Raw genomic sequence first — 24,459 nt, forward strand, 5'->3', positions numbered from 1 at the left:
TTGTCCCAAACTACACAACCATATATATTCTATAGCAGAGTTACTATAGGGCTACTCCAAGCTGGAGTAGCCATGCGGCAACTTCAGAACTACTCTACAGCTACTCCACCATGAGCTACTGCATAGTAGAGTAGCTGAAGTAGAGTAGTAGAGTAGGTCTGAAGTTACTGCAGAACGACTTTAGTTTTGAGTAGCCCTGCAGTAATTCTGCTGTAGGCCACCCAATAATTGGCCATAAGAATATAGTTGTGTAGTTCAGACTGGATATAAATGGATCGGAAAAGATTATTTTGTGAACAAGATTACAAATGGTCTACACGGTTACAAGTGGTCTAGATCAAAATACATTGTAAACAAAATGATCTGATTTTACCATGTTATGTTAAGATATTCAACTTAAGAATCTGACCCAACCGTCTCATCTCACCAGGACAGATAATGTACATTTTTACTGCATTGCACTTTTGATCAACTAATTAACATAATATATAACTTTTCTTTTTGTTTGTCATTCTGCTGCCAGAACCTTCATCTTTGAGATTGCCGTCCCTAAACTGACCACTTCCGAGAGCAGCTCGACTACGGCGGAATCAGATGATGAAGATATCCACATACTCAATCAAGCCCTCGATGAGATGGAGAGGAAACTGGTCATAGCGAAGGCTTTAAATCATCATGTTGCAGAGACTAATGAAGGTCAAAGGTCATCACAGCCCCAAGATTCTCAGGTTCTCCACAACACGCCCATGTTTAGCGACGAGAGCTACCCAAAGGATATGCTGAGTCATCACAGGTAAATCGATTGGTTGAATGAGCTATTCCATTTAAAATTACATACCCCCTCTGTCTCCAACACAGGGGGTGCATAATTCAAATGGAGTCACCCATTGAGGTAACCCCATTTGAAATTCAAACTCCCTATGTGGAAGATTAAGGTTATGTCTTCCATAGGGTGTTTATGGAGAAAAACTTGGAATAGCCTATCACATGAGGTTGGAGTGAAAATTCTTTAGAAATTTTAAACCTGTTTATACACTCAATCTTGTTTTGTGATCAGAAGGCTGATGAAAGTTCTTGTGAGTTTCTACTCCTGATGGTTTTAAAGCTGTGCCCATTTTGAGATATTTTCCCCACCTGGGGGTGACACTCCTCATAAGGCATGGGTCAATATTCATATTCATCAGTGGTAGAGCGCTCGCCCGACAAGCGAGAGGTCTGGGGTTCAAGTACCAGCACAGGCAGGTATGTCCAGAGTTTTTTCTCTGGTATATCTGCCTATGCATGTTATGTTTCCATTTGTAATTTCATGTTTAATTGTGCTAGAGTGCAATGCGTAATTCTTTTTTCAATCAAATAATAAAAATTCAATTCAATAATTTTATCAAATTAAATTATTACAGTTGAATTCCAAACAAGGCCTGTGGAAGGCATGACAGTAATACTCCACACAGGGAGTGCACATTTCAAGTGGAATTACCTAATGGTTAACTCCATTTGAAATCTGCACCCTTGTGTGGAAGATTAAGGTCATGTCTTCCATAGGGGCTGTATGGCTTATAACAGGAATAGTCCATTTACTGTGGCATAGCTAACCATTTTGTCATTTCTGTAGGGCGTTATGACTGACTTTGATGAGAGTGATTATGAAGTCCCAAATGAAGTACTTAAGAAATTACAGGATATTGAAGGTAAGAGATTGCAAACCCTTTAAGGGGCTGTCATTTTCCAAATTGACAAAAAGTCAGTGTCAATAAAATTGCAACCCCCCTATTTCGGCAACAAAAATTTAATGACCCCATCGATACACCTTACCCCCTAAACAGGCTAAAATTGTATTGAAATCAGTCTCTTTGAATAAAATAAACATACTATCTGTGGTTATCTTGTGACTCCCTACATTTTTGTCATCCAAAAATTTATGACCCCAGTATATTTAGGACTCCCCCCTTCCGAAGAAAATGCCAGCCCCCTAAATAAATTATATGAAAAAACCATTAATTATTTTCTGCAAGATATCACTAGAGAAGAGTGAGAAATATGTCTTTCCATCTTGGGTCTATGCCCCTTCAGTGATTTATCTTCCTTGAAAGATTGGTTGGCCGGTGAGAGTGCCGTCCGGAGATCAAGGGGTCACAGGTTCAAATCCTTGCTAAAAGGGGTGATTTACTTTTCCTTATCAAACTCAAGGAAAAAGAAATGGTGATTAAAACTGTGAACAGTACTAGCAATGTTCAGTAAGATTCCTAATCTATAATTGCAGGATGTAAGGTGACATTTTTGCATGGTGCAAAGTGCTTTTTTTGGGGGGGGGGTGAGTTTTAAAATGAGTATGGGGTGGGTTTGCGCCTATAGGAGTATCTGCAAATTCAGTCTTTCAGTCTGTAAAAAGTCACCTTCAATATTGCATTATATTACAGAATGGAGACCAGGCTATGTCCCTACCATGCCATCAGCAAGTGCCTCATTAGAGCTTAATGAAATGGCAGGAGGTGGATTATCATCATCAATGGAGGACAGATGTGGTGTCGGTGCATCAGCAGGTGGGGATGAGCATGGTGGTGATATCGGAGCAGAGCTGGATGTAGAGTACAGACCTGGTCCAAGTGCATTGGTGGATGAAGAGGAGTTGACTGATGCCACCGCAGTGAAAAGCAAGAAGCGTGGACCGGACACATTATCAGGGGAGAATCGTAGGCCTGAGAATAGAGAGGAAGAAATGATGGAGATGGCTGGTTTGGAAACAGGAGGGCATAATGACAGACTTGATGATGTGGGTGACAAGCTGTCCCAACCACAGTCAGAAGCTATGGTAAGGAATTCATATTTTACTACTTGTAGGACACACAGTTAGCAATTAAGCAAATGTAGATACCAGTCCAATCGGGATCGGGCTATTCCAGTTGAAATCCATACACTCCCTATGGAAGACATGACCTTAATCACCCACCACACAGGGAATGTAGATTTTAAATGGAGTCACTCTGAATTCAGGTAACACCATTTTGAATTCATGCTCCCTATGTGGAATGTTAAGGTCATGTTTTCCGTAGGGGTGTATGGATTTTAACTGGAATAGGCCATTCCTTATGTGAACCCTAACTCTACTGATGATAATTTCTTCAAAAGAAATCAACAAATTCTCTTTGAAACAAATAAATTAGTTTTTTTTAGTCAGAATTCAAGTTTAGCACTTGCTTATGCAAGCACTCAATTTTATACATTTAGAAATAACTGGGTCATGCCAGCGTCGCACAATGGTGCAAATCTTGTTCAGCCAATGAGGTGCCAATGTGTCATGATATGATTCCATCAGCCAATCGGAACCTACTTTTGTGTGTACGCAGTCTTCGCGCCACATCAACAAAAAATGACAAACTTTTAAAAATAAGTGACGTAGTGAAATCATGATAATTGTAAAATAAATTGCTGTCGATCATAATGTTCACATTTTCTTATTTTTCATATTGTTTCAGTCTTTGGGTTCTGATGATTGGGACATGCATTCAGTGGAATCAATAGGCCTCAGCACAGAGGAGCAGCTGCTTGCAGGTATGCGGCAATCACAACATTATGTCTTATATGTTAGAAAAATAATTATCAAGCACAAATTACATGGTTTTATTTAAAACAAATCATATTAACCATAAAAGCGAATAAAAACAGCCATCTCAACACGAGATATCCAAAATTCCCGCGCCGAAATTTTCTAGAGCAATGACGTCATGGTTATTTGTGCTCATTTGTCGTCAGGCTTCATTGAATTATTAGGACGTCAATGCTCTAAACAATTTCGTCTCGGGAATTTTGAATATCGCATGCTGAGAGATGGCTGTTTATTTGTTTTTATGGTCAATATGATTTTGTTTTAAATAAAACCATGTGATTCGTGCTTGATAATTATTTTTCTAACATATAAGACATAATGTTGTGTTATAAATGATTTCATTTGAACAAAACCAAAATATAACTCACGATTGACGGTTTCGCCTATCATGGTCGATAGGCATCATCAGAATGATGGTAGTTGATCCTTACTTCGGTTGACTAATCCCGCCGACGAGGGTGTTTTATCAGCCAGGAGAGGATCATACACGTGACTAAGGAAGTGGGCCCCCTCGTCTCTGTTCATGACGCTCGGGCCTCTTCTCCTGATCCAAATGGATTCTTTGATTCTTCTTGTATTTGCATCGCACTCTTTGCACAAGATCTTAGCATTGTCCCAATTGATGACATGGTTTTGCTGGACCGCATGGTCCGCAATAGCGGACTTAGACTGTTCACTCGCTGATTGCTTGCGCGATTGTCGGGTATAGTTGGTTTTTGTCTTTTTTTGTTTTTTTCTCTAAATGCTTGAATTTTTTTATCGATTCTGTACTTTCAGATTCTCAAGAAGCTGCACAAGTTCACCCAGAAGATGCTACTCAAGATGAAAATTCTACCAGTGTAGTCTTGGAACATATCTCCAAAGATACCACTGCCAATAAGAATTCTCCCAATAAAAACTCATCACCAGCACTTACGAAGAGAAAGAGACAACTGACGTCGGTGGGGTCGGCTAGCAAAATACCAAGACGAGATGGTCCTGAACATCTGGATAAAGAGCATGATGAATCTCCGCCTGTGTTTCAAACCTCGCTAGTGTTGTCACCCATACGTAGCGTTAATAGTCAAGGAGCTGCATGTACTTCTCCACTTTTGCGTACTAGAAGTCAAGATATTCGAAGAAATAAGGGTGGGGATGAGAACATGTTACATAGCACACCTGTAAACAATGGAGAGGATATTAGTGGTACATCAGAAGTGGTCTTGGACACTGAATTTGGTCCTGTGGAAACTGACGTTATTGTGGACAAAGAAAGATCAGGCCCAGATCTTTTTGAATCTGCTCCAGATGAAAGTAGCTGCAAATCACAGCAGGTGGAATCCGAAGGAAGGATAAGTCACCCTAGTTCTGCGAATAGTGTAAGAAAGAAGAAAAGGAAGCAACTCAAAGTAGTCCAGTTTGACAATTCTGTCCTGCAGGAATCCGATCGAAACCGTGTTCATGCTAACGACAAAGATACAAATTCAGCAAGCATTTCCAAAAAACCATCAGATAAGCTGGAGAAAGGTGACACTTATTCATCGGATGATTCTGAAAACAGTGTTGAAATATTAAATGTTTCAGCTGGATTTGAAACATCAGAATTCTACAAGAGCCCGTCATCTCCAGGGATATCTGGTGATAGGAGGAAGCCTACAAGACTTGTTGCCAATCTAAGATCTCCTCAGATACCTGCTTCTATACCAACACCAATCAACTCGTTACCATCGCACCAACCAAGACAGTTAAGATCAGCTAGTCAGTCATCAGCAAATAGCACTAGTATGTTTGAGGTAATTATGAGTGGCAACAACAGTTTCCTAGAATGAACCTTTCCCGTTTCTAAATCGGATTTTTAGAATCAACCTTTCCTGTTTCTGAATCAGAAAATGTACTTCTTGCATTCTTTCTTTCTTTCTTTCCTTCTTTCCTTCATTCTTTCTTTCTTTCTTTCTTTCTTTCTTTCTTTCTTTCTTTCTTCCCTCCCTCCCTCCCTCCCTCCCTCCTTCCTTCCTTCCTTCCTTCCTTCCTTCCTTCCTTCCTTCCTTCCTTCCTTCCTTCCTTCCTTCCTTCCTTCCTTCCTTCCTTCCTTCCTTCCTTCTTTCTTTCTTTTGTTCTTTACCTAGCCATAATAACACACAGCTAGGTCTTAAATTGCTGCTTGTTCTATCTTTTTTCTACTACCCTTCATGCCAAGGCCTAAAGAAGATCCCAAGGCCTAAAGAAGATCCCAAGCCTTGATAAAAAAAAAAAAGAGATAACATTTCTGCCCCGCATGTGCATGATTATTCTTGGGAGGTGGAAAATGCCCAAATCTTTTGTTTTGATATTTATTATTGGCCTTAACTCAAGAACTGCAAGACCTATGGTTATTATATAAATGCAAATATTGGCTTCAATAACTCATTTCCTAGTATAAGATCAATGTAACTAAGAGGAACACAGCAGTTTTTTAGTTAAATGGCTAAAACTAGACAAATATGGGTCCTGTCATCTCACTGGCCTTAATCTGTATTATTGAAGGCTAAAATTCTAGGCTTAACCCCTTGAGCACTACCTAATCTAACATTGCCTCCGATTGGTCAATTACATGATATCTTCATTTTAATCACCAATCAGAATGGAGCTTTGCAAATAATTCACCCCAATTTTTTTGCATGGTGAAATTATTCTAACAATGTTGCCGATTGGTCCAATTGATAATGAAAACTTCTTTTTGACTAATAGGCAGGTAGTTCTCATGGGGTTAAATAAAGTGAACACTAAATGTGAAAAGTTTTTAATCAATGGAGACGGTGATAGCATTATGGTTAATTCAATTCAAGTTGAATGTCTCCATTCACTAACATTTTAAAAGTATTAAAAATATGGTGTGCACTTTCAAATTTAGTGTGCACTTTTTTGTAATAATTTCAAATTGTTTTAATTGATATCAACCATTGTTGACTTGTTTTAGGACCTCCAATAGTTTTGCCCCCTCATGAATAATTTTTTTTTTTACGTTTACACATTTAGTGATTTTTCAAAAGGTTTAAATGGCCGCCTGTCCGTTTACATGTGTTCATGTTTAAACCCAACAGGCCTAGATGAAATTCCCATGATTAAACCAGAGTACTTATGTTAATTTGTAACTTTGTTTCGCAGGTTACAAATTGCCAGCAAGAAGTTGATCCTGATACAGAAAGGCTGTCTGCTGTCAAACTTGAAGACGAATTATTACAGTGGTGTACAAGGTACTTCGTTAACAAAGACAACAAACAACAGAAACACAAAAGAAAATGTGTCAGATGATATCATGTGTTGCGAGACATGATGTCGTCTAACAAAGCTGGCGACCGAGTTGTTCATTAAATTAATATTGTGCAAACCAGCCCTCGAATTAACCCACGGCACCCATGGCATTTTGCCATGGGTGCCCAAGATGTCCTTTACCCAAGGCAGTTACTTGCCGTGCCCTCTAATGAAGTTGCCGTCGGTGCCCCAGCCCTGCCCCTTCATTATACAATCATCTATCTATGTTTGTGAGTGTTTTCTTCACTTTTGAGAAATTGCCTTGGTGCCCTTCTCAAATTTTCAACAGTTGCCATGATGCCCTCTTGAAATATTACAAACTACTGTGCTGCCTTGCCTTTTCACTGAAAATCCAAGGCAATTATCAACTTGCCCTAAAAATGTTGCCGTGCCCCTTCAGATCCTTAAATCGAGGGCTGGTGCAAACACTGAGTCATTTATAGCTTGAAATTGTTGTGTGTGTATTATCGAGTATACTCACGGCTATGAACGGTAGTGCATGAATTAAAAGAGTCAGGGTACACAGAGAATCTGTGGAAATTATGCATCTTCTGGGTTAGTGACACTACCCTTTAGTTTATTCACTGCATCATGGTTACTCATCAAGTAATACTCACACTTTTTTCTGGTTCCATTACATGGTGTATGAGAAGAGTTCATGGCAACATGAACAAAACATGTTAAATGCTCAGAATATACATATAACATTTGTAAAAAGCAGAGATGTAACTTTTCTGGCTTTTTTTTATATCAGAGATGTCAGTTTTGCAAATTTATTAGGTTTCTGATTTTTATAAATCTCCCCCATGAATTTGTAATCATTTTTTTTTTAATTTGGAGAATCCCTGGACATAGAGCCAAGTGCAACAATCATTTGTATCTAAAAGGGACCCCGGTCATGAGGCACTATGCTTCAACTGGAATACCCATTATTTATTTCCCAGATTTATTTATTTCAAAAGTTGTTTCTTCCAAATAAGGAAATGTAGTGAGTTGACAATGGTTGGTGAGTTTATAGACTCTGTGTACCCTAACTTTTTGAATGCAGACCCTCTTAGGCTTGGAGATTGCTTAAAATATGTAGCAGCCTGTGCATAAAGTGATGTTATATGTGACGTGATCAAGGGGAATGAGTCGGATATTGTTTCTGAGATATTGGCAAAAACAGTGTTCAGATTCTTTTGTTTTATATTGTTTTTAGCCATTGATAAATTGCTCATAACTCGGTAACCAGATGTCCGATTTTGATGGGGATTGCATCAAAATGTAGCATTTGTAAACTGCCAGAAAATGATGTAAAACTTCAAATTGAAAATTGCCGACATGTGACTCATTCCCCTTGATCATGTCACATATACTACACGGAGTACGTCGGAATACAGATCATTCAACTAACTTGTGTCCATCGTGGAACATTCGGTGCGCTCGCGGGTAGCAACGCACACGGCACAGGTGGAATCTTTGCAGAACGGATCAATCTCCAGTATAACATTATTGAGTGAACTACGCCTTTAAGCTGTACATGCGACAAGTACTTCCATTAAGTATTTGCTTCTTTTCTGTTTTCATTGTTTTACCAAACCTTATTACTATTACTGTTATGTGTTTTTCAATTTCACAAATGAAGAGCTTATTTCCAAACTATGTTAAGTCCACAACCACATGTTTCTCATTTACTTGTGTCAACTTTGACAAGTTTGACATTACAACAATGAGTTGTACCATCAACAAGCCATTATTTACCACAACAATGCTGGTTAACAATATGCAGACTATTGTTCTCATTTTGGGAATCAAAGGCCACACACACTATTGTTACTGTGCATCCATCCACTGTTTGCTTTGTAATGGTGCATCCAACTGTAATAATAATAGCTATAGCATCACAACCCGTTGCAATAGTGCACAGGTAAATCAGAAACATGTGTTTGTGGACTTAACATGGTATGGAAATGAGCTCTTCAAATACCACCAATACACGAAATCATGCTACAATTAAGGTGTTGTTGGAGATGTTGATGAAATGCTGCATTCCTTCTATTAAACACCTATGTGCATGTTTAAGCACTCAGTTAGCAAAACATAATATTGCTATTTCAGTTTAAAAATTGGATGCATAGATTTTGAGTTTTTGCCTCATAATAAATGGGGGGGGGGTAATTATTTTTTGGGATGTGTTTACATCAGTATCTTAAGACTACCAATGCATATTTCATTGTGTCTTGTTCTGTCCTGTTATTTTTGTAACTCTTTTATTGTTATAAGTAAGGGATTACTTCATAACCTCTGCTGATCGTCTGCCGGCACCCTGGCACAAACGGCGGCTTAATCATGTTCTATTCTGAACAAAAGAAACCAGGCTGGGTTGAATTTGCTTTATTCGCTTAATAAAGGCGCCGCCAGCGGTTGCGATGTAATAATGATGTATCATGGGAAAAATTCGACATCAAGTCCAGCATAATACGAATATTACCATGCTATTACATAGGAACACATGACAATATTTTTTAGTTTGTCAAAATAAAGGTGTTACACGCGAATCGATACTCAATAATACTTAATAATGTGATTTGAAATGTGCACAATTAATTTTTTCTCAATCAATTTGCTTGTAATACAGTTATATTGACAAACTAAAAAATATTGTCACGTGTTCCTATGTAATAGCATGGTAATATTCAGATTATGGACTTGATGTCGACCTTTTCCCATGATACATCATGATTTTCCCATGATACATCACGATTACATCGCAAACCGCTGGCGGCGCCCTTATTGCGAATAGCGAGAATTGCCAGGGTGCAGGAGTCGATCAGGTACTGAGTTTTGAAGTCATCCCTAACATGTTTCAGTGAATATTGTTTACCCATTCAGATAAAAAAGAAAGAAAACAATTACCAAAAAAAAACAGCTGAAAAATAGCGTAAAATCAAGGTAAAAATGCCAAATATGGGCTGAAAATAAAAGAAAACACATAAATTTTGGCCATAAAAAAATAGAAAATTAGCTGAAAGAGGAACTCTCACACCATATTTGGAATACTGCATTTAGTGTTTGAATCTAGATCATGTATTACTGAGCTGATCTTTTCATAAAGAAATCGATATCATAGGCCTCAGTTTGGATTCTCTAGTAGTGGCATTATCAGTAGGGTGTTGAAGAATCTGAATAGTGAATCAAGTCACAGAGAAGTTGCCCAATTTTTGTGTTAACCATTGGATTTTATTTGGGCTGGGATATTTGGGTGGTCTCTCAAGTACCCATAATAATAAATATTGCTCCCCCCCCCCCCCCACACACACACACAACTGTTTGGAAGACAATTAATAGTAATTTAAGTGCAAATTTTTGCTTTGGGTTGATCTGTGATGATACTCGTATCCGCCTGTAAATTACATTAGGTACGTACCCAGGCACAAAATTACTTGAAAATCTCAGCCTTGATTTCTATGCAACAGGAAACTACGGAACATTGTGTGAGCCTGAGGTATTAAAATGCATTGTTTTCCTCAACCATTGGTAAGGCATCTTCAAAATTGGGCTACAAAATTGTGGATTTTTAACCTTGTTTGAAGATGACATAATGAAAACTCTTTCAAAGATTACCATGTTTATTTACATGTTGCTCATGGATGGCTAATAATAAGCATTCGGAAAATTTCGCTATGCGCCCGATGTCTTTGATTCAAAGTGCTTTATTTGTTTGCGTTCTGTGTGTAATGTGGTGTGCCAAAAATGTGCACTTTGTGCTGAGTGGTCAAATCTTTGTAATGCTCAAGCTTAAAGTTGCCTATTATCATTCGATATCAGGGTCTTCCCGAAAAATGCCGGAGGTACAGCATTTGTCCCCATAAGTGACAAACCAGTATGGCAATGAATTTATCATAGCATTACACAAGGGGCATTTTTGAGTTGGTCTGCTTTAGATATAAAAGCTCAACTCTCTGATATTTACTATTCAGTTACTAAACTGAAGCTGATATTTACTAGTGTAATTATTAATGATCAAATTCTTCATGTTTACTGACCTATTAGAGTACAAAGTTTCAAATCATGTTGCTGTTCCTTTGATTCAAATGTCAAACAAACAAACACGTCACATGGTAGTCATATTTATCCTCATTCATTTGTAAGCTGTAAAAACAACTAGCATTTGATTCAATTGTGCACAAAACATTTTTTTTATGTTGGGACAATCACTTAAAAAAGGAAACAAAAATCTCTTTAATATTTTACATACTGTTTTAATTCATAGCATTAGAAGTATTGTCATTGTTATTGGTTTATTTTTATGTGATACAAGAATACTGTATATTGCATTTGGTACAAAACTACTGTAAAGATTTGCCTTATGGAACATATGGGCTCCTTTGACATAACTGAAATTTTAGGCACAAACTAAAGTACCCTCGTAAAAACTCCACCAGCAAATAAGGACGCAGACCCTTAATTCTTGTTGGAATTTGCCGAGACTATCTGTGTGTGAAATTTACCCAAAGGCAAAGTAGCCCATGTATGCCAATCTTTATGGTATTTCACTTGTCTTTGACTCATGCAATGTTTTCTATCGCTTACATGCATATTTATTATATTCCTGTTTAAACAGAAATTCTTGTTTTTTCTCCAAATTATGTTATTCATATTTAGTCCATTTTGGGCCAATTGGGGCATTTTGTTATTATGGTTATGTAAATTTTTCATTTATATTCATCTCAGGAGTCATGCCGCCTATTTATTAAATACAAAACAATCATCGTGCCTTGAAACCAAGTTATCAGCCTCAAAAATTGTTGCAGAAATGTGGCAATATTCGTTTCACATTTCTTATTTTTGACATAAATTACACAATCCGATTCTTTCAGACCAAAGTTGAAAATTTTGAAAATTGAGTTTTTACCATTACTTGGGTATGGTTTTGATTGTATTTTGCTCTTATTTTTGCCTCTATCTCAATTTCAATAAAGAAGCTGACTTTTATTCAGTCCAATTGGATCATATTATTTCACATAGACCTACTTTGCGGATCATATTATTTCACATAGACCTACTTTGCATTTATCATGTTTATAATACAAACATAGATAGCATCTTCAACATTCAGATCATGTACCATAATAGTTAAGTTACACTTTTCGAAAATAATTCGTGCAAAAATATTCTCAATAAACATTCGATCATCATTCATAAAAATGGCGAAAAATGCAGATTGTTACTTTATTGTTTCCATTTTTTGTTGTGAGGATTAATCGTACTTACCGTATTCACTGTCGTAGTGCATATTAGTAAACATTGGTTACTGCTCCAAGCCTGGGCTCATACACCTGTTCCGAATTTTGATATGCCATAGGCTTTGTGTTGTGATCATTTCGATCAGTGGTTCCTTACAAAGAAAGCGTGATCCAGTTGACCTAGCAACGGTCATATTCTTATGTGAACTACAACAGCGAATTCATTACATTTACCGCCCATACCCATATAAGCGCCTACCAAGCAACTTTAATACACATGATCCTCAATCAGGATGTGCAGGATCCAACACAATGATCAGAAGTGCCTTGGTCAATTAATGGAACAAATATTTGACCGTCCATCACAAACCGCTTATAAAGTCGGCAAATTGTGTTTCGAGTTACAGTACAAAATGTGCATAAAGGTTGTATTCATATGCACCTCAAGTTTGCACTACATGTTTCTCATTTTAGTGCCAGTTTACACCAATCTTTAATCCTATTGTTGAAGAGGATAATAAGCTTATACTTACGTATAGTAAATAGCTCTAGTCTTTGTTTGCTTTGGCTAAATCATGTTCAAGTGGTGGGTTAACTAACAATCAACAATGAGAGGACATTCCTGAACCTTGTTGACTTGAGGATGATTTGAAGTGACCACCAATTATTGATATTACCAGCAATGTGGAAAAAGAGAAATAATGTAGCACTAAAATAATGTACTCTTTTACTGAAGGAGCAAAGTTTAACAAGCAATAACTCCGCCTCTGGATATTGTTTGAAGTCAAATGATATATCATTGTAAAGCTTATGATATATATTTTCTAAACACGGAAGAAAACAAAATTGCCCAGGGGCTGACTTTACGAGCGTTTGTGGTGTACAGTCACATATGGTACATGGGTTGTATGTATACAGGCACATGAAAATCTTTCATTAAAAAGTATGGACAACATGACATGTAACCCAGTAGTACTTGACGGGGTATCTTCCCTGTGGTCTTAAATAAAAGACTAGAAGTCTCCGTTAAATTCTGTTGTTTTCCGTTTTCTAAAAATAAACATAAAAATTGACTCACTTTTTTCATATTTTCAAAATTTTCAAATTTCATAAATGAAATAACAATTTGGCTTAGTATGAATAACCATAGTCCGTCAGTGATATCTCCCATTTTAGTGACCGTTTCCGATTACCTCCGCTAGTGTAAACTGAAAAAAATATATGTTTAAACTGAATAAATCAATAACTGGATGAAAACTGTTGACATGATTAAATTAAAGTACTGTCAGTATTGTGATTTTCAAATTATATAATTAGAAATGAGTAGCATGTGCATTGGAATTATTTTTACACATTAAAGGTCCGTAACCCGATCGACAGCATCATCCCCCCGATATTTTTCATTGTTGATGAGGTTTTGGTATCACATAATAGGTACTATTTTTCTCATTACTATCCTGAAATTTGACGCCCCAAGTCGATGTATTTCCGGAGAAATCATGAAAAACATCGGCCTTTACAGGCTACCAATTTCTAAATACCGGTACTGTAAAGTACTTCGGATTTCTGGGTAGGGAATTATGAATGAATAATCAGTCTCCTCAACAGCTACTTTTGTTTCGCATCATTCACATTCTGTGAAAAGAGCGAACCACACTAACTACTGAGGAGACTCCCCGGGAGACTCCAGCTTTACGGAGGTAGTATATAGCTCCAAAAATTCGGTCATGGAGGAAGCGGGCTAAATAGCTCAATTGGTTAGCGCGTTATGTTTTACCCATGAGGTACCCGGTTCAATACCCGGTAACAGTTCTCTTTTTCCTCTCCATTTTTAACCCAAAGTTTGTTTACATTCATTTGAAATGTACATATTGAAAGAGGTACGAAAAAGAGTTAAAAACAAAAAAATCCGTTCAATACGTGCATTTGCAGCATTGTCGTCAGGTCTGTTTTGTTTTCGTCGATAATGGCATGGCTATTGCCATCATTTATACACAAAAATATATCATGAACGATATAAAGACGAAACTGGTTGTGGTTAGTGGTAGGCCTATTATAATTATTAAAACTAGTGTCACAACTTAGCATTTGCTTAGTATCGGAACGTGACTAGTGGAGCTTGATTGTCATGTCAGTGCACCACGCACGCACGGCACATGATGAAGGGAATTACGGCACATGTTGTTGTTGCTTGCCTGCCCAGAATGCAATTCACGCAAGTTATTGGATTGCGAATTTTGCTATTTATTCACATTTACGCTGAAAATGCTCTCGTTTTTCACGATGAGCAGCAGCATAAAGGGACGATATTTGATATTATTATGTAGTTTTAAAGACAATCCATATCCAAAACCAATAGGGTTATCCCCCTATAAGCTGGCTTAGATATGTGAAGCAGAGTTTAGTGTATCAGGATTAGGATGTTTTCTTTGTGATGTAAAATTATGGAGTGGAGCAAAAAGAGCCTGATATTTGTCATTTTTTACCAAAAATAGTGGGATTTTCTATGAATTTTTGTTCCCACTGGGAAGACTCAAGTTTGAGTAGTCTTGCATTGACTAGGTTGAAAACAATTGATATTTGTATTTCAATTGTGTAAATCAACTACAATTTCATAGCATTCTTATTTTAGCCTTTTTAACCCCATGAAAACTACCTGCCAATTGGACAAAAAGAAGTTTTCATTACCAATTAGACCAATCAGCAACATAATGTTCGAATAATTTTACCACACACAAAAATTGGGGTGAGTTATTTGCAAAGCTCCATTCTGATTGGTGATTTAAGGGTAGACGAGGTATTGTTGGTCGAAGCAACCTAAAAATCGATTTTCATTATCTAGATCAATATATTATTGAAAATTAACACCTTGATGCTTTGCAAAAGTTCATTCTACAAATCGTATACTTTGCAAACTTGCTTAATTTATTGTTGTTAATGAGTTATTTACGTTTTACAAAAGTGTTGTTGTTTCAGACCTCTTTACAACGTAACACAAGAACCGCAGCACCTATAAAAGTATATCTGTGATATTTTAAATCTTCTATACGCTCGCTATGAATTGAGCAATGCAGTTTTTGCCAAAGCTCACTACCATTCGTAAGATGCTGTGAACTACCAAATCACAACAGTTTAAAATAATTAATAACCTTAAGGGATCTGGAATGAGCGTTTGACAGTATTTTTTGTGGGACATGAGAGCACATCAGACATATCGAATTGCATTCTGAATACGAAGAATGTCTTTCTGATATCAAATAATTTTCATTTTTGAAATTCACGATATAATACAAATTTGATGACAAATTATTAAAATTTGATATTTTTCACATTTTTGATATATAACAGTCCTCAAAGTAAATTTTATAAATCTAATGACATATTCTTTTAAGAAAAAGTGTATGTAGCTGGGAGGAAAAGCTGACGATCAATTGAAAATTTTGACCTTTCATATTGAAGATATGGATTTTTTCCCCAAAAGACCTAATTTATTTTGGTGTTTTGGGAACAAAATCCATATCTTCAATACGAAAAGTCAAAATTTTCAATTGATCGTCGGCTTTTCATCCCACCTACATACACCTTAAGTATAAATCATCAGATTTATAAAGTTTACTTCGAGTACTGTTAAATATCAAAAAGATCAATTTTTAATCATTTGCCATAAAATGTGTATTACATTGCGAATTTCAAAAAATGAAAATTATTTGATATCAGAAAGACATTCTTTGTATTCAGAATGCAATTTGATATGTTTGATGTGCTCTAATGTCCCACAAAATACTGTCCAAACGTTTATACCCCACCCCTTAAGTGAAGATATCATATAATTGACCAATCAGTGGCAATGTTAGTTTTTAATGTCACATTGGTTCACATTTGGTGACACTTTCTATGACTTTGGCACATTAGTAACAGGTACCAAATTCAACCTAATTTAGCACCTTCACTTAACATTGTGTGCATATTTTCTTAATATTAAGGCCAAAAAAAAGTTGTTTGCTTGTCCTCGTCCGACCGACCATCTCGGCAGTCCCAACTGTAGCAAAAAAAAGGTTGTTTGCTTGTCCTCGTCCGACCAACCGTCTCGGCAGTCCCAACTGTAGCCTTTTTTTTTACATTTTTCCCAAAAATGTTATGAACTTTTTGTCTGAAAAAATGAAGATATAACAGAAATGTTGTAAAATACCATTTCCTGCATGTTTCCCCTGTCCAGTCATCCTTGGCTATGGCTGAAGGTTCCAATATTTTCTATTATTATCCTCAGAGTCTACATAAGTGAACATAATGCATTATTTTAAGTTTGTCAGACACGTACATGCCAAATAATGGTATGGTTTACCTTTAAGTTGATTTTGTCTTTGAGTCAGTGAGTGTTTTATATAAAACAAAGTACTTCACATTATACTTTTGGTACTTGAAAAAAAATAATGTAAGGAAAAAAGAAAAAAACAACCTTTTCCTGACTGACCGACCCAACTTCTGAAAGTGATCTATGAACAAGCAAACAATTTAATTTTTTGCCTGTAATTGAGGCCCCAAGTATCACAAAAAGACTAACAATCTTATTTATCTGTATAAAATGTGACCTGTTCTGACAAAACCAGGAACAAGTCGCATTTTTGACATTTCATGATTTTAATAAAAATTTAAGCATGGGACAATATACATAGCATCAATACTTTTCAAGATATGGATAATTTTGTAATTGATACCTTGATATTTTTGCAAAATTGCAATTCTGAGTAATGGGCTAATTAGTTTTCTGCCTTGCACATGATTGAATAGGGATTATCATAGTTCAACTGTCAATTATTGATTAAATAAACCTCTTTTTAATAAGTGCTTTCAAGCATTTGAAAGTCCACTTGTCTCAAGATCAAATACCATGAAATTAAGAATTCCAAAATTAAATTGTTTTATGGGAATGTCATCTTTAAAGGCCTATAACACAAACATGCCCGACGACTTGTTCCGGGTTTTGTTGGAGCTGGTCACAAATTTTCCTAAAGCATTCCAAAGGGAGAAAAAAATGCAAACACAACTTTAAAAATCTGAAATTGATTAAATATTGAATAATAAGGGAAATAAGTTGATGAATGAATAAATTTTTGAATAAATAAATAAATATGATAAGTGAATAAATAAGTAAATAAATAAAACAATAATTTAATTAATCAATTTATGAATAAATAAATCTAGATAAACATTCTTCCCCCACCCCACCCATTTTTTTAAACAAAAAGTTTGGTAAAAATAGTATGTTTTAAAAGCATTTTGAAGGCTCAGGGCAAGAGTATCTTATAACATTTTGAGAAAAACAATTAAACACTATTAACGTATCTCCATTTTGTGGTCCAAGTGTAAAAGACCCCCGCAATGCAAACTCTATGGCACCTCACTAGAATTAAGATGTTGCTGTGACCATGCTCTGACACATTTTGTAAGCCTGATTTTCAATTGTGTATTGGGTGAATATATACCATGGTGGAGTTCAGATTTTGTGGGTGTCAGACATTTTCACACCAAAATCTCATTTTTGCCCAAATTGGAGTTAAGATATTGTTGCGCTGAGCCCTCGATTTGTTGGAAGAATTGTGTAATTAGCCTTTTGTAAGTCCCGGGGGGTATTCAGTACAAATGGCCATACGGGGACATGCCGCAAATATGGGTAGCATTTTCAGCCTTTTGGTATATCATTGACCCCTTTTTTTAGGCCAAATGTTTTCAATTTTTTTTTTTAAAAAGACCAATTTTGCCTCAATCTAGCCAAAATTTTTGAAATTTTGAAAAATTTGTAGAAACTAAGACAATTTGAGTTAAATTCGGCCGAAAAATTTGACTTTGGTATATCGTTGGGTCCAAATTTCTTGAAAAATTGGTATATTGATCGGTCCACTTTCTATACCCTACCAAACTTGACACTCAAGTTTGGTTTTGGAACTTGAGAACTCAAGTTGAGAACCAAACTTGAGATTCAAGTTGAGTACCCCGGGTTGTAAGTGAAAATATTTTGTTATGTGTTAAGAATGTAAAGTTTGAAATTTCTTGAGCATCTCAACTTATCCTAAGCTTATTTTGACAGGAATTTGAATTGTAGAGAAAAACCCATGTTCTACATTGGATTTTAAATTCTTCGCAAACTTTGCAATTTTTTTTGCCTTACGCGTTAAAGCCATAATTGCAACATTTGCTGCTATGACGAGGACGTACTGATGCTTAATCATGATCTCCTGTACTTGGGTGATATTTGTTTATTGTACTATTGTACTATTGTATACCTCGACTGCTTACATTAATACTCAGTTTCAACCACCGTTTGTCAGTAGGAGCTGGTAGCCTAATGGATAGAGCGTTCGTCTAGAGATCGGAACGTTGTGGGTTCGAATCCCATGCTGGCACATTCTCTTGCGCTTTTTTTTTTTTTCAAGTTGGGTTATGTGCCGGTCGGGATTTGTGTTTATTTGTTGTCTTGTTTAATTGTAACACTTTGGGTTGGTAATCTGTGTGTGTAGTACATGAAAATATGCGGAAAACCCCCTTGGCCACTTAATTTGTTAAAAAACAAAATCAAACTTTTTTAAACTGAGTCCTCAACTGTCATTCTGTGGTATTCCTGTGCAAATAGAATTTATGACTAGGACAAAATTTGGGCTCTATGCCAATTTCATGACTCTTTGTGATCTGCTGATGATTATAGGTTGACTTTCGACACCGAAAAAACACCCAAATTTTCCCACCAAATATACTGATTGATGTTATTTTTGGTGGGGTGGGATTTTGCTGGTTTCTAAGTGTTATGCCACTGCCTCTGAGCAGCACACTGCCTGGAAACTGCCACTTGCAGAAAGGCAGTCACAAAGCGGCACAGGGTAAACCGCTTGGTGAACATTGGACACAAATTGTATTCTGTGCCATATGTCATGATCAAGCACTCAGTAACGCTCCTGATTTGACTTGATTTCAATTCCCATTTTCCGCTTTCTACAGAGCAGTGGAGTGCATCTAGTCACTGCTGGCATCGCTGAACTGATTGCGTACTGGCGTAAAAATCATCACTAGAGCAGCAAGCAACATGACACTCTGAGCATTGAAAAGGTTAAGGTCAGCTTCAGAGCTTTTTTCCGCAGGCGGATATAATACGGAATTTGCTGGGGATAAAATATAATTATTTGACACAATAATTGTGACTGTGGAAATTGTTTTTGTGTTTGGTAGCTTTATGTATAACAAGATTGACTTATGTAAAATTGTTGTTGTATATGCGTTGAGTTTTTGTGTACGATAATTTGGAAAAAAACATTCATTTTAATATACTATTTTTAGAAACACGCTCTCTCTGGCCTCTTCACTGAGCTAGACGCATGCGTGGTGTCAATTTTGTATAGAATTGGGCTCATTTGCATATGCATAAGTTCGTTGATATGGCTGTGGCGTACTTAGTGATAGTAGAGTTCCAGTAAAATGAAGTTGCACGATTGCGTTTGATGATATAATGCGTATATATTTAAACTGTTGAAACATTTGTTTTTGTAAATCTGCACAATGTCCAGGCATGTCGCAAATGGCAAATATTGTATTACGTGTAATAATATGTCCTAGTGTATTGTATTTGTTCGAAAAGTTTAGCCCGCTTAATTTACTTCGCAAAAGGCACAGTTAAAGTTGGATAACTTAATTCACGATAAAGGTAGGGATAGAGATATGACGTCATCGAAAAGTGATTTGTTTTAGATTGAGAAATAATGCATGTCAAGTAAAATTTTCGCTGACATTTTTATTTTACTGTTGTATTAATAGTTGTCAATGAAAGTGACAGTAAAATTTCAAAAATAACCGTGCATTTATGACGAATTTATGTCATGGGACTATTTGTTATGGTTTTAATGCGGAGGGACATGGAGCTATAGAGGTCAGTAAACGTGAAATGGTCAAAGTCACATGGACAGGCACATGGAGTTGCAGACACGTGCAATAAATTATGCATGTCAAGTAATAATAATTGTGGGAAATGTTAAATTGTTTTATTGTCGTATACAATTGTTGTATAGGTCTACTGAAGCTGACAATCAATTCAAAGAAGATAATGAAGAATGATGAGGAAATGTTTGTCATGGGACTATATTTTGCTTTAATGTGGAGGGACATTAAAGGAGTATTTCGTGATCCTAGCATCTTTTTATGACATTTTTCAGTACATGTCCACGAAAAAAGCATATTCCCAAAATTTCAGTTGATTCCGATATTGCGTTTGCGAGTTATGCATGATCATGTGTATTACTGCTCCATAGACAATACGTTGTAATTTCGTTCTGGTGCACCAGAACGAAATTCAAATTTAACGAATTAATCTGCAAGAAATATTTTGTACATAAACATTATGTAGCCAGAGGTTTCCAGTGATATAAAAATCTCAACTTTTTTTGAGAAAAGTGGGGGATGAGGCTTTTTTGATGCCCTTTTAAGTTAACGTTCAGATAAAGTGAAACGGTCAGGTCGCACATGGATGACACGTGAATTGAAAAAGTCTTTGTCTCCGGTTGTTTATTGCGAGTTATCGGTATGGTTCCGGGTTTGGAGTAAACTTATTTTCTCGTTTTATACACAACGTGTGATCACTGTGATGTAATCGGAAACCAGCGAATAACGGCTGGCGTAACATTTTGTGATGGGGTTAAAGGAGTAGTGGGGTTAATATAGAAGGTTACCATGCGAAATGACTTGAACAGGTCAGCACGTCAGTGCATACTGCGAGTTTGTTATCAAGATTTTTTATGAACCCAAGCTCAAGTGCACTAATTGCTTCTTGTAGCATCACCAAGGTAAACATTCGCATGGCCTTGTAAGTTGTGCATGTTCTCTCACACAGTGGACTTGACATGTACGTTCTCTGTATGCTGCTTTCAGCATAATTATAGACCTTTACAATACAGGGTCTATGCTTTCAGTTGACAAAAATCTATTACTGTACTTAGTATGTGCATCGCCTATTTCTATTACCAGTGCACACATGATTTATAAAGCGCGTTCATCTATGTGAACTGTTAGTATTATGTTAGTATTATAGTTTCAAGTATTTTACAAACCTGTTACTCAGATAAAAAGTATCATAATTCCAAAAATGCTGTTTTAAAGAAAACTAAAAACCACATTCTTGTGATTCCATTGAAATTAAGTTATGTGTATACTGATTTAAAAGCAACCCTTTGAACCCAATACAAAGTCTGTGAAATTCCAGAAGTTACGTATTAAATATGTGACACAATCTGATCATGCAGAACAAAGGAAGCATTTTTCACAATTCATTTCCCGGAGGGGGGGGGCACTCCTATTGTCGCCTGTACACCATCCGCGATAATCAACTTTTGAAAGCACCCTAAACAAGGATTTAACCCTTGGCAAAAACGACACCCTAAACAGGTAACACGCGCCTGTTTCACACCCTAAACAGGGATTTTATTCCTTGTATCAAATTTCATACCCTAAATTTCATTTCGCGTATTAGCAATTGCAATTTTGCTACCTTTTCCCCCAATTTTTCATGTTTATTACACCCTAAACACAAAACGCGCGTGTCGTGCCTACCCACAAAAAGTACCTGTTTTACGCGTTTTTATTATTGCGGATGGTGTACATGCCACAATGGGAGTGACCCCTACCGGGCAACCGCCATACTTCAATATGCTTGGTTCTAGAGTTCTGATGATTTGTAGTATCCATTTTCTTAAATGTTATTTTTGTTGGCCCCTACACCATATTTTTGCCTTGATCTCAATTACAAATTTGCCGGCTTGGGCCCTAAACCAGATATCACACATTGTTACAAAACATTCCAGCAACCTGTTATTTCAATTACTTGTCTTTATATGAATATACTAAAGTGAAGTCAAATAGGCCTACAGCATCTAACTCAATTCATACAAAATCTCAGTTTTGTTAGGCATTGAGTGTTAATGCTGTGCTGACCTTTCAATTAATATTAATTAACAACATTAACAACATTGAAGACAAACCTGCAGTGACAAAATCGTTAAACGGAGACAAATATAACTATTAGTCTCACATGTAACATGTTTTCATTCAAAGATTATTTATTCTATACTTCTCTTAAGTTAAGTGCTTTCAGTGATCCCAGCGAAAGTACAAAGAAATTTTGTCTTAAATACATAGCTTTCAGCTGAATTACTATGTTAGCACATCTATGACAATGCAAAGGTACCAAAATCTGAATTTTGATGACTCACGATACGATCGTCCAAATGAGCAAATCGCCGAATGGGCCTTTAAAACCTGTTACTTTTAAATCAGTGGCTCTGGAACCGAGGCAAATCCATCATGTTTCCTTTAATCACTGCGTTGTCTATTTTAAAGACATTTCTTGTTGATAATAGCTTTGATAAAACGTTTACGTTTGTTTTTTCTCATTCCAGAGTAACCGACAAGACAAAGCATGAGAAGAGGTTTAATCAGCTTGGACACAAAACAGAGCATAAGATGACTCATACAGGAAAAAAACCTCATAAATGCCAGTATTGTGAGAAGAGGTTTACTTGGATGGGACACAAAACAAAGCATGAGATGACCCATACAGGAGAAAAACCTCATAAATGCCAGTATTGTGAGAAGAGGTTTACTCGGATGGGACACAAAACAAAGCATGAGATGACCCATACAGGAGAAAAACCTCATAAATGCCAGTATTGTGGAAAAAGGTTTACTCAGATTGGCCACAAAACAGAGCATGAAATGACCCATACAGGAGAAAAACCTCATAAATGCCAGTATTGTGGGAAGAAGTTTACTGATATTGGAAGCAAGACAAGACATGAAATGACACATACAGGAGAAAAACCTCATAAATGCCAGTATTGTGGGAAAAGGTTTACTCAGATTGGACACAAAACACAGCATGAAATGACCCATACAGGAGAAAAACCTCATAAATGCCAGTATTGTGAGAAACTGTTTACTCTGATTGGACACAAGACAAGGCATGAGATGAGCCATACAGGAGAAAAACCTCACAAGTGCCAGTATTGTAAGAAGAGGTTTACTCAGATTGGACAAAAGACAGCACATGAAATGACACATACAGGAGAGAAACCATATAAGTGCCAGTATTGTGGAAAGAAGTTTACTGATATTGGAAGCAAGACAAGGCATGAAATGACACATACAGGAGAAAAACCTCACAAGTGCCAGTATTGTGAGAAGAGGTTTACTCTGATTAGAGACAAGACAAGGCATGAGATGACTCATGAGATGACTCATACAGGAGGAAAACCTCATAAATGCCAGTATTGTGGGAAGAAGTTTACTGATTTTGGGAATAAGACAAAGCATGAGATGACACATACGGGAGAAAAACCTCATAAATGTCAGTATTGTGAAAAGAGGTTTACTGGGATTGGAAACAAGACAAGGCATGAGATGACTCATACGGGAGAAAAGCCTCATAAATGTCAGTATTGTGAGAAGAGGTTTACTTGGATGGGACACAAAACAGAGCATGAGATGACCCATACAGGAGAAAAACCTCATAAATGCCAGTATTGTGGAAAAAGGTTTACTCAGATTGGAAACAAGACAAAGCATGAGAAGATACATACAGGAGAAAAACCTCATAAATGCCAGTATTGTGAGAAGAGGTTTACTTGGATGGGACACAAAACAGAGCATGAGATGACCCATACAGGAGAAAAACCTCATAAATGCCAGTATTGTGGAAAAAGGTTTATTCAGATTGGAAACAAGACAAAGCATGAGAAGATACATACAGGAGAAAAACCTCATAAATGCCAGTATTGTGAGAAGAGGTTTATTCGGATGGGACACAAAACAAAGCATGAGATGATTCATATAGGAGAAAAACTTCATAAATGCCAGTATTGTGAGAAAGGGTTTACTCGGATGGGACACAAAACCGAGCATGAGATGATACATGAAGGAGAAAAACCTCATAAATGCCAGTATTGTGAGAAAATGTTTACTCAGTTTGGAAACAAAACAAGGCATGAAATGACCCATACAGGAGAAAAACCTCGCAAATGACTTTGACACTTCTGCGCAGAATCAGTTAACCCAGATTCTTTTTTTAGGTTAATGACAGGATGTCAGTTTAGCTTCTGCATGATATAATGTAATTATGTGGTATAATGCTTCATTTATGTAAGAACATCTTCAATATGTCAGTAAAGACTTTTCAGGGACATTTAAATTAACTAAGATTATATGTAATCGGAGCCAGAGATAAAAATATACTAATTTAGTTTGCGTCTGACATCACTTGCCAGTCAAACTCAGAAACGATTTGTTTAATATACTAGTAGATGTCTTGATGATTGAGGTTCTGAACGC

General features: G+C 36.6%; 1 protein-coding gene across 1 annotated transcript; it reads left to right on the forward strand.

The window, feature by feature from the left end:
- The first annotated feature begins 665 nt into the window (after window positions 1-665).
- LOC140172557 (uncharacterized) lies at window positions 666-24,153 on the forward strand. Its single transcript, XM_072195700.1, has 7 exons — window positions 666-793; window positions 1,613-1,688; window positions 2,418-2,809; window positions 3,474-3,549; window positions 4,382-5,376; window positions 6,728-6,816; window positions 22,533-24,153. Exons 2-7 carry the CDS (start codon window positions 1,619-1,621, stop codon window positions 24,151-24,153), a joined length of 3,243 nt encoding a protein of 1,080 aa, XP_072051801.1. The 5' UTR covers window positions 666-793; window positions 1,613-1,618.
- The last annotated feature ends 306 nt before the right edge of the window (window positions 24,154-24,459 follow it).

The sequence above is a fragment of the Amphiura filiformis genome, chromosome 16 (assembly GCF_039555335.1).
Source record: "Amphiura filiformis chromosome 16, Afil_fr2py, whole genome shotgun sequence".
In the NCBI taxonomy this organism is placed as follows: domain Eukaryota; kingdom Metazoa; phylum Echinodermata; class Ophiuroidea; order Amphilepidida; family Amphiuridae; genus Amphiura; species Amphiura filiformis.